Here is an 18,840-nt window from a genome sequence, read left to right as displayed (position 1 = left end):
TATACGTAAAGGTGAAATTTCTTGTGGTATATTTATATATGCACATAATATAATTTTTTAATAATTCACTCTGCATTTCTTCCCCATTCCTGTCCCTCTTCTCTCCCTCTCGATCTCCTTCTTCACTACTGGTATTTTCTATATCTTTATGGTAACCAATCATCATTCTCCCCTCCTTCTTTCCTTATTTAACTCTAGCTTCCCACATATGAGAGAAAAATTCAATCTTTGATTTTTCTGACTGCCTTATTTCTCTTAACAGAATGGTCTCCATTTCTATCCATTTACTAGCAAATGCTGTAATTTCATTATTTATGGGTAAATAAAACTCAGTTTTGTAAAAATATCACAATTGCTTAATCCATTCATCTATTGACCCAATAATTTAGCTTTTGTGAATTGTGCTGCTATAAACATGGAGGCTGTATTGCTATAGTATGCTGATTTTAGTTCTTTTGGATAAATACAAAGGAGTGGGATAGGTGGGTTATATGGTAGTTCCATTTCTAGTTTTTTGAGGACTCTACCTACTACTCCTTTCCAGAGTGGTTGTAGTAGTTTGCAGTCCCACTAAGAATGTAAAAGCGTGCCTTTTCTCCTACATCCTTGCTGGCATTTATTATTGTGTTCTTGATTATTGCCATTCTGACTGGAGTGAGATGAAATCTCAGTGTAGTTTTGATTTGCATTTCACTAATTGCTAATGATGTTGAATATTTTTTCATATATTTTTTGGCCATTTGTGTTTCTTCTTTTGAGAAGTTTATGTTTAGTTCTTTTGTCCATTAATTGATTGTGTTATTTGTTTTTTTGGTGGTAAGTGTTTCTCTTTATATATTCTGGATGTTAATCCCCTGTTGGATGAGTAGCTCTGCCTCTGTTTTTTGACCCATGCTTGAAACACTGTGAAAATATTTGTTAATGTTTTAGATACTTTGATGTTTATAATTTTGGAATATAGGTCTGAGATCTATCTCAGATTAACTTTTGTGTATTATATGAGGCTCGGAACAAAGTTAACTTTTCCATACAGATATCTAATTCCTACAGTATCATTTCTTTTTTTTTTAAATGTGTAATTTTAGAAGTGTAGTAAAGGAGCCCCTTGTATGATTCAATTTAACCTCTTTAGTTAAGAAATGAGGAAATTGAAATCTCAAGAGTATCTAAGCAAGGATTTTTCATAGAAAAAGGTTAAGAGGTTAAAAATCAAATATTTAAGGTTAAAAATCAAATATTTTCCTAGCACCATAAAAAATCAAATCTCCAAATTATTTTGTATTATGTCCTTCTGATGTTTTATTCCCTATTCACATTATTTTGTATAATAATAATCATGACTTTCACACACTTATTACTGTCTCCCTGATATTATAAATTAGAACATATGTGGCTAGTTTTTTGTTGATGTGACTAAAATATCTAACAAGAACAATTTAGTGGAGGAAAAGTTTATTTTGGCTCACAGTTTCAGAGGTTCAATTTATGGTTGATCAATTCAATTGCTCTGGGCCTGAGGTAAGGTAAAACATCATGGCAAAAAGTCCTGGTGGAGAAAAGCTCCTTTGATCATGTCAGTCCAGAAGAAGAGAGAGAGGGAGGAGCTAAGGGACAGTATAATCCCAAGGTCCTGTCTCCAAAGATGTACTTCTTCCAGCCATATCCCACCTGCCTATCACCTAGCAATCCATTCAGATGATTAATTCTTAAAATGGATGAATCCACTAATTAGGTTACAGCTCCCATAATCTTAAGCATTTTACCTCCTGCATTAACACAGGAGCTTTAGCGGGACATGTTATATCCAAACCATAACAATATGTTTTTTGTAGGAAGTATGGAATATATTCAAAGCAAAAAGGCAACAAAACAAAACAAAACAAAAGCAAAAGCAGTAAACCTCCAGCCCCCCACAGAAAATTAAACATAATCTCTTTTCCATCATTCACTGATAACTAATTCATAACATCTTAATATTTGTCCTATATGTTCATTATAAATTATTGTTTTGTAGTCTGTCTTTTGACATTATATATTTTATTTTATTTTTCTAGGATATTAAATAGTTTTCTAAAACAAGACTATATTAATGTAAGTAAATAAACATGGGTGTGTATTTTACCTATAGTTGTATGGTATACCTTATTTTTAGCTAAATCTTTATATGTATGTTTAAATAAATTATAAGGAATTAATATGGAATTATTTTGTCAAAGCATATGAACATTACAAAGTCTTTAATATAAAATGTGATATTTCTGAAGGTGTCTGATTATCTGATTATGCTTTTATACATGAGGAAAGGGCTTTTATTATTGGCTATCACTATTTACTAGAATGTTTGGTTAGATCAGTGTTTCTAAACCTTTTTCACATTGTTGCATGCTCTGGTATACTTAGAAAACTATAATAATGGGTGGCATGCTGAGAAAACTGAGGTGGTGATCACCCTGTTTTGTACCCCCATCTTGGCTTAGCAATTTACAGTGCTGAGAAGATCAGTTTTTTAGCCACTGGTAAACCTTATTGTAAGCTCTGGGTTAGAACACAGTGATCATGTTTTGTATAAGATATTCCCTGTTACCTTGCAATAGACTATAACTTTTTCCTAACAATATTGTAAATATGTAACATCTATCTACTTTACTGTTAATAGACATTTAGGTTGTTGTAGTATTTATAATTACATATGGTATTATGAATATATCTTTTGGTAGAAATAAGCACTATTGCTTTTGGGTATTTTTTCCAGAAATACAATTGCTGGCTCCTACAATAGATAGATAAACACTTATTTTCATTAGATACTGTCAGTTTTCCAAAGTAATAGCCATTTTACAATGTGAGAGTTGTGGTGCCTCTCATTCCCACCTGCACTGTACATTATCTATCCTTTTCATTTTAGAAGTTCTGGTGGGTGTGTAGTGGTATTTCATTGTGCACTTCTCTGATGACTAATGGTGCTAAGAATATTTCATATGCCTGTTGGCTATGTGCATAAACTGGTTTTTAAAGATAAATTGACCTTTTTATTATTATTTTGAGATAATTGTGATTCACATGCATTTGAAAGAAATTATAGAGATCTTCCAATGCTGTCATCTTGCAAAACAATAATACAATATTACAATAAAATATTACCATGTATACAGTCAAGACACAGAATATTTCCATCATGGCAAGGATCCCTAGTTTTGTCCTTGTATAGCCATACTTACTCCCCTTCTATTTACCAATATCATCTTAATCCCTTAACTACTGAGTTATTTTGCATTTCTATAATTTTGTCATTTCATGAATATTAGAGGAGTGAATCATACAGTATGTCTCCTTTGGGATTGGCTTTTTCACTCAACATAATTCTCTGGAAATTCATCAAGGTCATTTGATATATCACTAGATTGGGCCTTTTTATTGCTGAGTACTATTTACTCCATGGAATGGTTATATCATGGTTTGTTAAACTGTTCCCCTGTTGAAGAGCACATGAGTTGTTTCCAGTTTTGGGAAAAAACTGAACAAAAGTGCTATAAATATTTGTGCACAGATTTTTGTGTAAACATAAATTTTCATTTCTCAGATAGTACCCAGAACTACAATTAGAAGTCATATGGTAATTGCTTGGTTAGTTTTTCAAGAAATTACCAAACTGTTTTCCAGAATGGCTTTATCATTTCACATTTGGACCATCAATGAAGAGATGAACTAGTTCTCTAATGCTAGCCAGCATTTGGTGTTGTCACTGTTTTTTTTATTTTAGCCATTCTGACAGTTTTATAATGATAGTTCATTATAGTTTTAAATTTGCAATCCTCCTGCCTCAGCCTCCTGAGTTGCTGGGATTATAGGTGTGTATACCAAGCTTGGTGGTTATATATGATCTGTATGTTTTTGTCTAGGGAAATGTCTGTTCATTATCTTTTGCCTGTTTCCTAAATGGATTGTGTTTTTTATTGTTGAGTTTTAAGATTTCTATATTTATTCTAGATATTAACCTTTATTAGCTATGTGATTTGCAAGTATTTTCTCCTATTCTGTAGCTTGCCTTTTTGTCCTCCTAATAGGTCTTTCAGAGAGAAAAAGTTTTAATTTTGATGAAGTTCAGTTAATCAAATTTTCCTTTTATGAATTATGATTTTAATGTCAAGTCTAAAAACTTGTTACCTATCCTGTGGCTATAAGGTTGTCTTCATTTTTTTTTCCTAAAAGTTTTGTGATTTTATATTTTACATTTATGTCTATGACTCATTTTGAATTAATTTTTGCACAAAGTGTAAGTCTTAAGGTTCTCTTTTTTATTTTTCTTTTCTTTTTTTAATGTATGCCCTCTTACTCTAGCACCATGTGTTGAAAAGACTATCTTTCTCCCATGAACTTGCTTTTGTACATTTGGAAAAAATTTAACTGTATTAACTGAATATATTTCCATGAATTTATGAGTTCTCTATTCTGTTCTATTCCTCTATTTGTCCATGTCTGCCAATATTACATGGTCAGATACTGTAGCTATGTAACAATATCTTAAAATCAGACTTATTTCTTCTTTTTAAAAACTTTTTTCAAAGCTATTTTAATTCATTTGCTTTTCTTTATAAATTTTAGAATACTCTTGTCTGTATCTATAGAAATCCTTGGATTCTGATAAGACTTGTTAGATCTGCCTATTAATTATTTAGCTTATATTTTATTTATATATTTTTATTAGTTTATAATTTATGACATTTTTACCATATTGAATCTTCTAATCCATGAACATGGAATACACTGTATTTATTTATTTATTTATTTGGTGCTGGGGATTGAACCCAGGGCCTTGTGCTTGTGAGACAAGTACTCTACCAACTGAGCTTTATCCCTAGCTCCACACTGAAGTTTACATATTTTTTTAGAATTTTTTTTTAAGTTTGTCAATGGAACTTTATTTATTTATATGTGGTGCTGAGAATTGAACCCAGTGTCTCACACATAACAGACAAACTCTCTACCACTGAACTACAACCCCAGTCATGATAGTTTAGATCTTGAATATTCCCCAAAGGTCCATGATTTAAGGCTTGGTCCCCAGTCTAGGTTGCTATTTTGAGGTAGAAGACCTTTTAGTAGGGGAAGTCTAGTGAAAGGAATTTAGATTATTGGCCATGTACCTTTGAATGGGATTATTGGGTCTCTAGCCACTGCCTGTCTTTCTCAAGAAGTGAGCAGTTTCTTCTGCCACATGTTCCTAACCCCAGGCCCCAAAGCAATGGAGCAAACTGACCATGGATTGAAACTGTAAGCCAAAATAAACTTTTCTTCCTTATAAGTTATTTATTTCAGACATTTTATCATAGTAATGGAAAGCTGACTAATACAGATTACCTCTCCACTTATGTACATCTTCTTTTATTTCTCTTATTAGTGTTGTGTATTTTCAGCATACAAATGCTATAAATTATAAATGTGTTGGAAGATTTGTACCCAAGTATTTCATCTTTTTGAGGAGTTATAAATGTCATATTTATGTGTATGTGTTCATTGCTCTTACATAAAAATGCTATTGATTTTTGGATGTTTTATCTTGTATCCTCTGATCTGTAATTACTTGAATATATAACTCTGCCAGTTTCTGTCCATTGTTAAGTCTAAAATAAAGAGACATTGCATTTGAAATCCTGAAGATAAAAGAAACTGAGGCAATGGCTGAGGATGAAGGAGGAATTAAAAATGACACCAACATTTTATTCCTATTTGGGATAGGGAATTCAGAAGTAAAAATGCATTTGGGAAATACAATGAATTGTCCTTTGGACTCTTTGATTTTTTTTGGTGTTCATTGAATATCTATACTGACATGCCCAGTACACATTTAAAGTATGGATTTAAATTTTAGGTGACAGGTTAGGAATTCCTACATTCAGATGATAGGTGATACTATGGGAGAGAGCACACGTAGAATGAGTATAGAGACTTGATGGCAAATTGCTAAGAAGGAATAGCCTTTAGGTAGATAATTGAGAAATGAAAAGAATGCACTTTCATAGAAACTTCTCACCTGTTAAAATTCTACCTGTCAAGATTCATATTAAAAGTCCAGTTAAATCTTCCTGACATTATCACTTGCCCTTCCCAACTTCCTCCCGTATGTCTCTTCTTCTAACATTTCCCATACTGCCATATTTTAGGTTATTATATATGTTTTTGTTGCTATCAAAATTTTATATTCCTTGAAAACAAGGATTAAGACTTATTCACCATTGTTTTCCATATGTTGAATTAAAATAGGAGGGGGTCAGTTTCAGAGACTTCAAGGGGGTCATCAGAAGAACTTAGAAGAGGCCATTAGATTTGTTGATCACTGACCTTAGGGAAAGTGTTATCTCCAGAAAGATAGGGAGTGAATGGAGAGTTTTCTTGTGCTGCAGTCATTTTTGCCTTTTTTTTACACCTCCTCTGTCATTCCCTGATCCTGTTCTAATACTCATTCCTTTGATATACTGTTTCATTGTGATAAAAAGGTATTCCTTCTCATGACTTGTGAGAATTCTATTCTTCTAAATCCAGCTTATGTCCCCTTTTCCATGAAACTTCTGCCTACTTTATATTAAATTCACTTTGCTAAATTTCTGTGGTACCTGTGAATTATATTCCTAATACTTAATAATTCTTAAATATCTATAATCCACATTTTGAGCATATTGTGATTTATTTTGTTTTATTTTTTATAACATTAAAAGTGTGATCAATAACTAAATATCATCTTTTTATTTTGATATATTGTTAGGGAAATTAGCCATTCAAATAATTAATAAATAAATAATAGTTAAATAATTAAAATTCAAAGTTTTCAATTTAAATTTAAAAGCTATCTCATAAAGTCTGAGAGGTTGATTTTTTTTGAGATTGCATTCATTTTATTGAGTTTAATTTTGCAGTTATCTGCACAAGTAACTTGAAGCACACCATGAGTTTGTGGGCTCAGATATATTTCAGATGAAGTTTTCTCCTCTTCGTCCTCCCTCCTTTCCCCAGCACTTTGGTGTATTTGGTGTATAATAAAAGATTACTGTCATAATCTTCTGCAATTCTCTGTCTAGGTATTATTCTTTCTGTATTCTAGGGGCATGTGGTGCTTACCTGTGTTATTATATTCTTAGTAATGGTTTATTTGATAGTTTTACATGGGCTCCAGGAAGCCAGAAATTATTAACTTTGTTAATTTTGTATTTCTATCATTTTTTCCCTTATAATAGTCATGTTTGAATAACTGAATAATTTCTTTTTCTGTTTTCTATCCTTAAAATTCTCTAATAATGGTAGGCTGATAAAATCTGTAATGTCGTTTTGTTATAGCATCAGATTTTATTAGAATTTTAATTTTTTTTCCATTTAAAGGTGTATTTCATTTTTCAGTTTAAAACTGTCTTTAATGCTTCTCAATTTATGAAATGTGTTCATTACATGATCCAAGTTGTAATTTCTTGGTGTGTATTTTATCCTTAGTAAATTCAAGTATCTCCTTTCTGTCCTTGAAATTATATTTTTATAAAGGAGCAAGTACAATGCCATAGTTTTTACTTTTATTTTTAAATACATGTTTATTCAGTAGTTTCCACATAAGAGCTAATTTAAGCTAATAATAGTTGTTTGGATTAAACAAAAAAGCCTTTCTCTTTCCAGATTGCAGCAATTCTCCGGAAACGAAAATTAGACTATTATTTGTACAAACTACTCCCTGAGATCCTACAATCCGCTTCATTTCTGACTGCTAATGGGGCCTTGTATATTACTTTCTTTTGCACTTTAAGGTTGGTACTCATAATCACCACTAGATATTAATACAAATTTTGTTGTTGAAATGGAAACAAACAGATGTTTATATAACCATTGTGTAGGTCACTGCTTTTATTTCTATTTTTTTAAACCTGTGAAATGACATTTGTTTCAAAGATAGTTTATAAAATCAGAAGCTGCTCGGTGCAGTGGAGCTTCCTGTAATCCCAAGGCTCTGGAGGCTGAGGTGGAGAATTTTGAGTTCAAAGGCAGCCTCAGCAAAGGCCTAAGGTCCTAAGCAACTTAGTGAGACTCTATCTCTAAATAAAATAGAAAATAGGTCTGGGATGTGGCTCTGTGGTTGAGTGCCCCTGTGTTCAATCTCTGGTATCCCCCTCCCCACCCAAAACCAAAAACCAAAAACCAAAACCCAAAAAACCAGGAGCTGTGGGCTTCTTGGCCTCAAGATATTATATACATTTCAAATTATTAGCATGATTATATAACAAAAATACTTTTGTATATTATATATTTTCTGAGTTCTGTTTTAATTTCAATTTGTTGATCGGAATTTCTTAGCTCTTTAGTTTCATAAATCATGAATTCAAAGTGACCGTGATATAGGTTAGGGCTATCTGTAGTGAACAAACTTCAAAAGGAATGCAAAATGCATGTGTTTATGAAAAAAAAAGTTAGCTCCTGATATAGCCTACTGCTGGAACGTTTGGTTCTGATTCAGTTTTGTAGCATTACCTGTGCTTCATGCTTTATACATTATAGATGCAGATAGAATTCAGTCTTTTGAGTGCTTGACAAACCTAACATATTTATTACATACTTACTTTTTATCTTTTCCACCACACTGATTGTTAAAAATAAACTAATTTTTTATTTGTCAAGTTGTTGCCCAAAGTAGTTCTATATATTTTAACTGCAATTAAATATTTAATTTTCAAATATCTTTTATAGACTTTTCCTCAATGTATTAGTATTTGTAAACTTTTAGATGATGAAGAAAATAACTGGTGGTGTTTTCATACTGTTAAGCAAATCATGTCTTTAAATTGACATGAAAATCTATGTAAGGAATTTTCTTCATCATGTGGTCTCTGTAAAGTTTCAAAGACTTGTTAAAGCTCTAAAATAAAGTTATAAATAATAAGATTTTAAAAAATTGCACCAAGTTGCTATTGCAGCATATTTCTTTATGTTCTGTGAACCTGTTTGGTTAAGTTATAGAATCATAAAATATTTATACTTAATAATTATTTGTGTGATATATTATAATTAACTATTATTAAGGTAACATCCATGGTCTTCCTATAACTGATTCAATGAATTTATTTTAATTTTCCCTTAGATTTTATATTCAATAAGTCCTTTGTGGATTTTATATTGGAGGGAAAACAACCTCTAGTGTTCTCAGGCAGGTTTGTGTTGTCCATTTTAGAAATACCCAGGTTAAGTATTTACGGTAGTTTTTCCAGTCCTTAAGATCTGAGCTTCATCTGTTGTTTTTCTGTTAAATTTTTTTTTGTAGTTGTAGATGGACAGAATGCCTTTATTTTATTTGTTTGTTTTTTATGTGGTGCTAAGCATCAAACCCAGTGCCTCACACATGCTAGGCAAGCGCTGTGCCACTGAACTACAGTCATAGCCCTTGTCTGTCATTTTTAATCCTAATCTCTCTATTTTTTTTCCTATCATGCATCATTTATCAATTGGTCCACTTTGTTCAGATAATTTCTGATAATTTGTACATATTACTTTCCCTTTCTTAGAAACATTGTTTTTTTTTTTTTAAGAGAGAGGGAGAGAGGGAGAGAATTTTAATATTTATTTTTTAGTTTTCGGCGGACACAACATCTTTGTTTGTATGTGGTGCTGAGGATCGAACCCAGGCCGCACGCATGCCAGGTGAGCGCGCTACCGCTTGAGCCACATCCCCAGCCCAGAAACATTGTTTTTAAGGAAGAAGAGTCTTCTTAATGTCTCCAGATTTCTGTTTTTTTTTTTTTAACCTCTTAAAAAACTCAAGCAGCTGATGGTCATATATAAAGTTCAGGGCACTATTCTAATACTTTGAGTTCCTCCTGTGTGCCCTGTGTGATGCTGAGAAATATCTTAAATAGTCCTCATAATAGCTGTAATGAGACAGGTAGTATTATCATTCCTACATGATAAATAAAAAACCCAGAAGATTTGCATAGCCAGTATTTTACATTGAAGGAATGCCTGAATAAACATGATTGACTAAATTATTAGAAGGAAATTAGGTTAGAAGACTAGCAAATCCATTAGGTTGGTATTGCAGTGGCCTTTATAAAAGATGTTGAAAGACTTAACCAAGACAGGGACTGTAGGTTGGAGAGACATTTGAGAGATGAATTGTATATGCAGTAATTTAAGGGCATGATTTAGTATATTGGGTAAGGGAAATAGGAAGCTGAAAATGACTCTAAGTGTCAAACATAACACATGGTTAATTGTTGATGCCACTTGGAAAAATAAAAGAGGAAGAACAAGTTTGCAGGGTTAGGGAAGAGAGACAATGAGTTTGGTTTTGGACATGCTGATTTGAAGTATAGAGGGTAGACTGAGAAGGGAAACTTGACTAAAATGACCAACTAGGAATTTCATACAAAAATTCCAAATTTGAATTTCAGGAAGATACTTGGAAAATTCTACTCATGGACTCCTGGCTTTGGTGCCGCTTTACCAGCATCTTATATGGCCATTCTAATTGAAAGAAAAAGCAGGTAAAATTCTACATATCTACTGCATATTTAATAGAACTGGTTACCCATTCTCTACTTCAACTAGAGTTATTATTTTTTTTGCTTACCTCTTATTATAGTCCATGAATGAGCAATATTTTCAGACATATTTTTTTAATTCTGCAGGTACTTGAATAAAAATTAATTTTATATTATTATTTTTATTATAAGTTTATAAAATATAAAGTTTGATATTTATAGCAATAATACTCATTTGCTTCTCTTTTACTAAAAAATTAGAGGCTTCTTTAGCCTACCTAAAACATGGTGTATGCAAATTCATGAATGATTTTTTTCTATAGCTATAATACCATTATTACACCTAACAAAATTAATAATAGCTTTCTATTATCATCTAGATCTATACTTTGTTTTAGGATCATTGAATGATCTTTGTTATATGAATTATTATTATTTTTAAGGCATCCTGGCATGAAAAAGTATTTTGATTTTTCATGAACTTGGAATTTTCTTTGCGAATTAATAAGATTTGTACTGAATGCTACAAACTTATATAATCTGTTCAATCATTTAGTTGAAATTAAAGTTTTTGTAGAAGAGACTGTCATCACATGAGTAATTATTTTATTGTTGAGAAATTATCCACCTTTGTTCCAGGGAATCAAATGGGACCATGTGTTTAAACTTTTTAATTTATAAAGATGGTTACCGTAGGTAGTCATTGATTCCATTTTAAGAATATGAATAGATCTCAGATAACCAAATATTTACTTAAATCACCTAAAGCCATTCTTACTGCACTTTTATAAATGTAATGTTATCTAAATTTTTGCAGTTCTCTGGTTTATCAGAATACTTATGGATTTGTTAGATTTACTAAGTTCAAAGAGATGGTGGATGTTATAGCCTCTGAAAAACCAAGTCAGCAACATCAGGAAAAAAATCCTTTATCTTAGAGGACTGTATAGGGTGGTAGCTAAAGTGTGGATCTGGAGCTGTACTGTGTGATTTTGGCAGTCTGGCTGTGCCACTTAATTTGTCACCTCTTTGGCTTATTCCTTACCTGAAAAATGGAAATAGTGATAATAGATTTGTTAGGTTGTTTAGATAATTGAGTTAATATGTGTAGTTTTACACTTCACTTAGAATGGTACCTGCACTTAGTTAAGTATTATATATGTGTTAAGTATTATAATTTTGTTCCCCTCTAAGTAATAAGAGTTCTTCTGGTGATTGTAACTTCCTGATCATTTCAAAACATGAATGTTGGTTTTGAAAATATATGCTAAAAATTTGTGTCACTCATATCAAACTTTAAAAATCCTTTAAATGAAGTGTGCTATGATTTACTTACTTTTAGTACTTAAATGATCACTTTTGTAGTTATGTGCTTACTTTTCAACAGAAACTCTTTGTAACCATTAACTAGAGTCAACAGTTAACATTTGACCATTTTCACTTCATTTGTATGTGAATATAGGTTTATGTATGTAGGTTTTTTTTTTTTTTGGTGTGTGTGCAACATGTAGAAGCATGTTGTAGGAATCACCCTGCTTTAATCCTAAATACTTTGGCATGTGTGTCCTAAAACAAGGATATTTTGCATAATTATAACATTATCACACATAAGAAAATTAATAATATTGCTTAATGCCAACCAGTTCATATTGTCCTAAAATGGCTTTTATCACTCTTCTTTGAATCAAATTGTAGTCAAAATTTATGTATATTGTTATATTTTCAACTACTTTTTCTACTTAATTTTTCTTCATAGAATTGATTTATTGAAGTGATCAGGCAGTTGACTCGTTGTATATAATACATTTTTAGTTTCATCTGAGTTGTATTTTGGTGGAATAATTGGTTCATTTATTTAGTGAATTTTCTGTAAACTTGAAACTTGGTCTAAAACCTTGATTAGATTCAAATTAAACATTCTTGATAAGAGTATACTTTGTAGATGATGCTGAGGTTATCAAAAGGTTCATTCATAACTCCATGGTTCTAAGTTGAATATGTGATGAAGGTGGTGATTACCACATATTTCCAATACATTGATTATTTGTGGTGAATTAGATTCATGGATTTGCAGGAATAAATACATCAGTATTTGTGAGATCAGCTACTAGTTGTGTGTGTGTGCATATTGTTTATCATACTTGGGTATTATATTTACTTCATAAAATATATCATCTTCTTTCTCTTTCTTTGTTCTGGAGTAGTTTAAGTAGCAATGAGTTTTCTGGCCTTTGAATGTTCCTCTGTTAAATCTCTTGGGCATGGTGATTCTTTTAGGTGGTAGTTCCTAGAAAAAGTTATAAGTTTCCTCTATGGAAATCGTTCTGTTTAAACTTTCACCTCACACAATAAAGGGCTTTAGCAACTTTCTCCAAGAGCCAAAATTATCTATTTTTTTAAAAAATATTAAATTTTCAGAAATTTTTCATTTAAAAGATTTTGATATTTATTTACGTGAAGTTGAATAAAGTCTGTTATGACTTGACTGAATTATCTCTTTTCTATGTTTTTTTTCAATTTATTTTATATAATTCTGCCATTCTTATTTTTATTAAGTTAGTAATTTTTTGATATTCTTTCCCAGTGAATTATTTTGTTTATTAAATTCTAGGTTTTTTTTTGTTTGAACCCCTGAACTGGGGATTAAATCCAGGTCCTCATGCGTGCTAGTCAAGTGCTCTACCACTGAGCTACCCCCAGCTCTCTTTTGGTGTTCTAATTCAATTCTTGTTTATATTGTATTTTCCTTTTACTTTATTTTTGCTACTTTGCTTTTTTATAACTTTTTTAGTATAATGCTATTTGTTTTTTGTTTCATTTTTTTCCACATTTTAAAATTTGTGTATTACAGTTGTACATAATGGTGAAATTTGTTGTTACATATTCATACATGTACATAATATGAGAGTATAGTTTGGCCAGTGTCACTCCCCTGCATCCCCCCTCCCTCCACATTTCCCACTTCTTGGTCCCTTTGATTTCCTTGAAATCCACCCCCACCTTTTTTTTCCTGTTTCCTCTCTAGCTTTCCAATTTCTCTCTAGCTTTCATGCATGAGAGAAAACATTCGACTCTTGACCTTCTGAATTTGGTATATTTTGCTTAATATAATGGTCTCTAGTTCAATCCATTTTCCTACAAATGACATAATTTCATTTTTTTTAAATTGCTGAATAAAATTCCATTGCGTATATATGTGTGTGTGTGTGTGTGTGTGTGTGTGTATATATATATATATATATATATATATATACACACACACCACGTTTTCTTCATCCATCCATCTGTTGATGGACACCTAGGCTGATTCTATAGTTTGGCTATTGTGAATTGTGCTCTCAACACTAGGTATGAATATATCACTGTATTGTGATTACTTTAAATCTTGATGATAAATACCAAAGTGTGGTATAGTTGGGTCAATGGTGGTTACATGTGTAGTCTTTGAGGAACATCCATACTGGTTTCCATAGTAATTTTACTAATTTACACCAACAGTGTAAACATGTTCCTTTTTCTTGACATCCTCTTCAGCATTTATTATTATTTATATCCTTGATGACTGCCATTCTGACTGGTATGAAATGAAATCTCAGTGTAGTTTTGATTTGCATTTCCCTAATTACTAATGATGTTGAACATTTTTTCGTATATTTATTGGCCATTTGTATTTCTTTTGTGAACTGTCTTTTATTTCATTTGTCCATTTATTAATTGGGTTATTTGATTTTTTTTGGCATAAAGTTTTTTGAACTCTTTCTGTATTCTAGATATTAATCCTCTGTTAGAAGAGTAGCTAACAAAGATTTTCTTCCATTCTGTAGGTTGTCTTTTCATATTCCCAGTTATTTCCAATTGCAGATCTTTTTAATTTGATGCTGTCTCATATATTAATTCTTGGCATTATTTCCTGAGCTTTAAGGTTCATACTGAGAAAGTTGTTGCCTGTGTGTATATGCTGGAGTGTTGACCTTATGTTTTCTTCTAGGAATTTGTTTTCAATTTTTAAGTTATATTACTATTAGTATTTAAGGCTCTGAATTTTCTTCTGATGTATGCTTTAATTGTGTCCCATAGATTCTTATATGTACAATATTCATTACCATCATTTTCTGGAAATTTGACAATTTTAGTTTGTGTTTCTCCTTTGATATAAGAATCATTTTGTAATAGTGAATTTGTTATCAATTTCTAGTTTTAATGCCTTCTTACCTGAGAATATTATTTATGATATTTTCTCTTTATGGAACTTTATAATAAAGTTTTCTTTGTTGCTTACTTTATGCCCAGTTTTTGTGACTGTTTTATGAATGCTTGAAAAATAGTGCATTGTCTATTATTAGGGTTCAAAAGTTGAAAAAATTGTCATAAGATCTATACTATTATGTTATTTTGGTCATATCTTCATGCTAGTTTGTTGCTGTGAGCAAAATATCTGACAAGATCAATGTAGAGGAGGAAAAAATTATTTTGGCTTATGTTTTCAGAGGTTCAGTCCATGGTCAACTAACTCCATACCTCTGGGCCAGGGGTGAGACAGCACATTATGGCAGAATGGTATGGCAGAGAAAAGCAGCTCAGGACATGGCAACCAGGAAGTAGAAAGAGCGCTCTGGCTCACCAGGGACAAAACATAAACCTCAAGGGCATGCCCTCAGTGACCTACTTTTTTCTAGCCACAACCTACCTATCTACACTTATCATCAGATTAATCTGTATGAGTAAATTAATTAATTAATCAGAGCTAGGTCATAGCTCTCATAATCTAATCATTTTACTTCTGAACATTCTTGCATTGTCTTACACTTGGGCTTTTGGGAGACTCCTCATATCTAAACCACAATACTTCATTTGGTGATAGAATCTGTAGCAGTAAAAAAAAAAGGTTTTTGATTTAATGCCTTTTAGCAAAAATTTATGATTTTTTTTTTATCAAGATCACAACGCTTGCTTTCTTTTTGCTAGCATTTGCTTAGGATGCCTTTATGTTTATGAAAGAATTTGTTTTGTTTCTTTCACATACATCATGAAGTTGGGTTTTATTTGGTGAAGCAATCTGAAGATCTTTTTATTTAAATATTTGGCTAAGCCCGGATATGTTTACTAATACCATTGATATAATTCACTGATACAACTAATATGTTTGGTTTTAGTTCTGTTACATTATTATATGTTATCTTTACTATGTCATCATGTGGTCTGTTTTTAACTTTTAATCTTGAAATGACTATTCATTTATACAGAGTTGCACAAGTAATATAATAGAACTTGAACTCTTTACCCATATTCTTTTTAATGATCACATCTTACATAGCCATAGTATAATATAAAATGAGGTTGACATTACTATCCTGTACTATAGTCTTTATTAATTATTCATCACTTTTACATGCATTCATTTCATTTGTATATGTGTATAATTCTATGCAGTTTCTCTTCATGTATGATTTGTTTTACCATTACGACTGTAGATAAACCTGTTTCATCATCACAAAATATGTTTCTTGTTCTGACCCTTTGGAATTTCAACACTTTCCTCCAATTCCTGCTTTCTACTTCTATATTTATGTTATTTTCAGGAAACTAGAAAGTTATATAAATGAAGTATGGAAAGTATAACCTTGTTTACATAGAACTTTTTATTAAACTAAGCATCATGCATGTGTACTGAAATTTGTTTAAATATTTATCTATTTTTTTATTCTTTTGTTGATTATGTTGTGGTGTAATTTTTAAGAAACCACTACAAATACAAAGATTCACCCCTGTATTCTTTTAAAAGTTTGTAGTTTTAGCTTTTAGATGTAGTTCTTTCATCCATTTGAGTTAATTTTTACATAGGATGTGTGGTAGGGAAAAAATTTCATTTTCCACATTTTTTGCTACTACATATAGACACCATGGATTTTCATGTGTCCATCTAAGGTGTTAACGGTATCATTAGTTATTTCTTTTTATTGCTAAGTAATATTCCATTGTGTGAGTGTACTGGAATTTGTTTAAACATTTACCCTTTTAGGGACATCTGTGTTGTTTATTTTTTTTTTTTGGCTGTTTTATCCACGAACATGTTACAACTTCCTAATTTATTTAAATCCTTAATTTCTTTCATCTGTCTTTATAATGTGTAGAACGTATCTTCTGTATGTTTGTTAGCATTTTGGGGAACAATTGCAAATGGTATTATTATTATTTTTGTAGTAACTTAACTGAGTCATATATACATATTTCATTCATTCTTTTTTAAAAATATACACAATTCATTTGTTTTAACAGAGTTACAAAATTGCTCAACCATCAGTACAATTTTAGAAATTTTCTTCACCCTAAAAAGAAACTTGTTTAGCTATCACCTCCTAAGCATCATTTATTTCTCACTCCCACCTAGCATTAGGCTATCACTAATCAATTTTATGTGTTTATATGTTTGTCTATTCTAGTTTTTTCATATAAAAGGAATCATATAGTATGTGATCATTGGCAACTGGCTTCTCTTCTTAGGATAATGACTTTAAGAGTCAAAGATGTTATATAAATCATTATTTCATTGCTTTTTATTCCAACTAATAATCCATTATATGACTATTCCACATTTTACTTATATGTTTAGTAAGTGATGGAAATCTGGATTGTTCCTACTTCTTGGTTATGAATAATGCTATTATGAATATTTTTATATACCTATTGTTTGTGGATATAGTATTTTCATTTCTCTGTGATGTACTGAATTGTGGAATTACTGGCTTATATGGTAATTCTCTTCAACCTTTTGAGAAACTGCCGAAGTGTTTACTAAAGTGATTACAGATTTTTTATTTCTTCTAGCAGTGTATAAAGTGTCCAATTTCTCCACTTCCTGGCCAGCACTTGTAGGATATGTTTTCCAATTATAGTTATCGAAGTGAGTGTGAAGTGTTCTCTCATTATGGCTTTCATTTGCATTTCCAGGTGACCAAAGGTATTGAGCATATTTTCTTGCACCTTTTGGCTATCTGCATGTTTTCTTTGGAGAAGTGTCAGTTCATATCTTGTGCTCATTTGTAAATTGAGTTTTCTTTTAATTATTAAGATTATTTTTTGTTTTTCTTTTGTATATTGGGGATCAAACTCAGGGCTTTGGGCATACTAGGCATGCACTCTACTACTGAGCTGTATTCCCAGCTTTTGTAAGTGTTCTTTAGATATTCTAGATATAGTCCCTTCTGGATATATAATTTGCAAATGTTTTTTCATGGTAAGTGTGTTTGTCTTCTCAATTTCATGATAATGTTCTTCAAAGTGTTTTAATTTTTGCAAAGTCAGTTTATTTTTTATTCTTTTGTCTATTTTGTTTTTGGTGTCATGTTTAAGAAACCACTACAAATATAAAAAGATTTATCCCTGTTTTCTTTTAAAAGTTTTATAGTTTTAGCTTTTAGATGTAGTTCTTTCATCCATTTGAGTGAATTTTTACATATGATGTGTGGTAGGGGAGTATTATGTTTTAAATTTCATTTTCCACATATTTGTTGCTACTATATATAGACACCACAGTTTTCATGTGTCTATCCTGATTCTTGCAACCTTGTTCAGCTTATGTTTTTGTTTCTGTTTTTCTTTAGTACTGGGAATTGAACCCAGGGCCTAACATATATTATGCAAATGTGCTACCACTGAGCTACATCCCCAGCTCTGATCTCACTTTAGTTGGGAGATTTTGGTACATTTATTGAGATTTTTCTATGTAGGCAGTTATGTTACCTGTGAATGGAAAAGTTTTTATTTTTATTTTTCCAGTCTATATGTCCTTTATTTCTTTATCTTGCTTTATTGTATTACTGCATTTTTGTCTTGCTTTTGATATTGGGGAAGGCCCTCCATCTTTTACTCACAATCCTACTGTCTCAGCCTCTTGAGCTGCTAGGATTTCAGGCCCACTGGGATCACAGGTATGTACCACTTGCCCGGCCCCCGTCTTTCACTAATAAGCGTAATGTTAGTTGTACGATACTTTTTTAGGTGTGCCTTATCAGGTTTAGAAAGTTCACACTTATTTCTAATTTGCTGAGAATGTTTATCATGAATAGGTATAGTACTTTGTTAATTGTCTTTTCTGCATCAGTTGATATGGACATGCCATTTTTCTTTTTAGGCCAGATTTGTTGATTATGTTATCTATAGCTGGGTTTCCCAACCTTGGCACTATTGACACCTTTTAGTACATACAGATCATTTTTTATCGGAAGGCTGTCTAATGCTTTATGTCGTACATAACTCTTCATTCTTTCGAAATTGAGACAACTAAAAATATCTTTAACCATTGCTAGATATCCCCATAGGATGAATCAGTCTTTGC

General features: G+C 31.4%; 1 protein-coding gene across 10 annotated transcripts in view; it reads left to right on the top strand.

The window, feature by feature from the left end:
- The window catches only part of Tmem135 (transmembrane protein 135), a 271,986-nt gene that overhangs the window by 30,468 nt on the left and 222,678 nt on the right, over positions 1-18,840 (top strand). For 4 of the 10 annotated variants that reach the window (XM_046439331.2, XM_046439332.2, XM_046439330.2 and 1 more), the window contains 2 exons: positions 7,657-7,784; positions 10,416-10,508. The exons of 3 other annotated variants lie outside the window; for them this stretch is intronic. In XM_046439331.2, coding sequence (XP_046295287.1) covers positions 7,657-7,784; positions 10,416-10,508 — 221 coding nt within the window. Of the gene's footprint in view, positions 1-2,054; positions 2,092-7,656; positions 7,785-10,415; positions 10,509-18,840 lie in introns of all 10 variants that reach the window. 3 more of the 10 variants (XM_058577357.1, XM_058577355.1, XM_046439334.2) reach the window with 2 other exon arrangements.

Source organism: Marmota monax, unplaced genomic scaffold (genome assembly GCF_021218885.2).
Source record: "Marmota monax isolate L192 unplaced genomic scaffold, Marmota_monax_Labrador192_F-V1.1 WCK01_AAM20220418_F8-fsc00096, whole genome shotgun sequence".
NCBI classification, from domain to species: Eukaryota; Metazoa; Chordata; class Mammalia; order Rodentia; family Sciuridae; genus Marmota; species Marmota monax.
The sequence above is the reverse complement of the archived record's forward strand: the minus strand, read 5'-3'. Positions and strand labels throughout refer to the sequence as shown.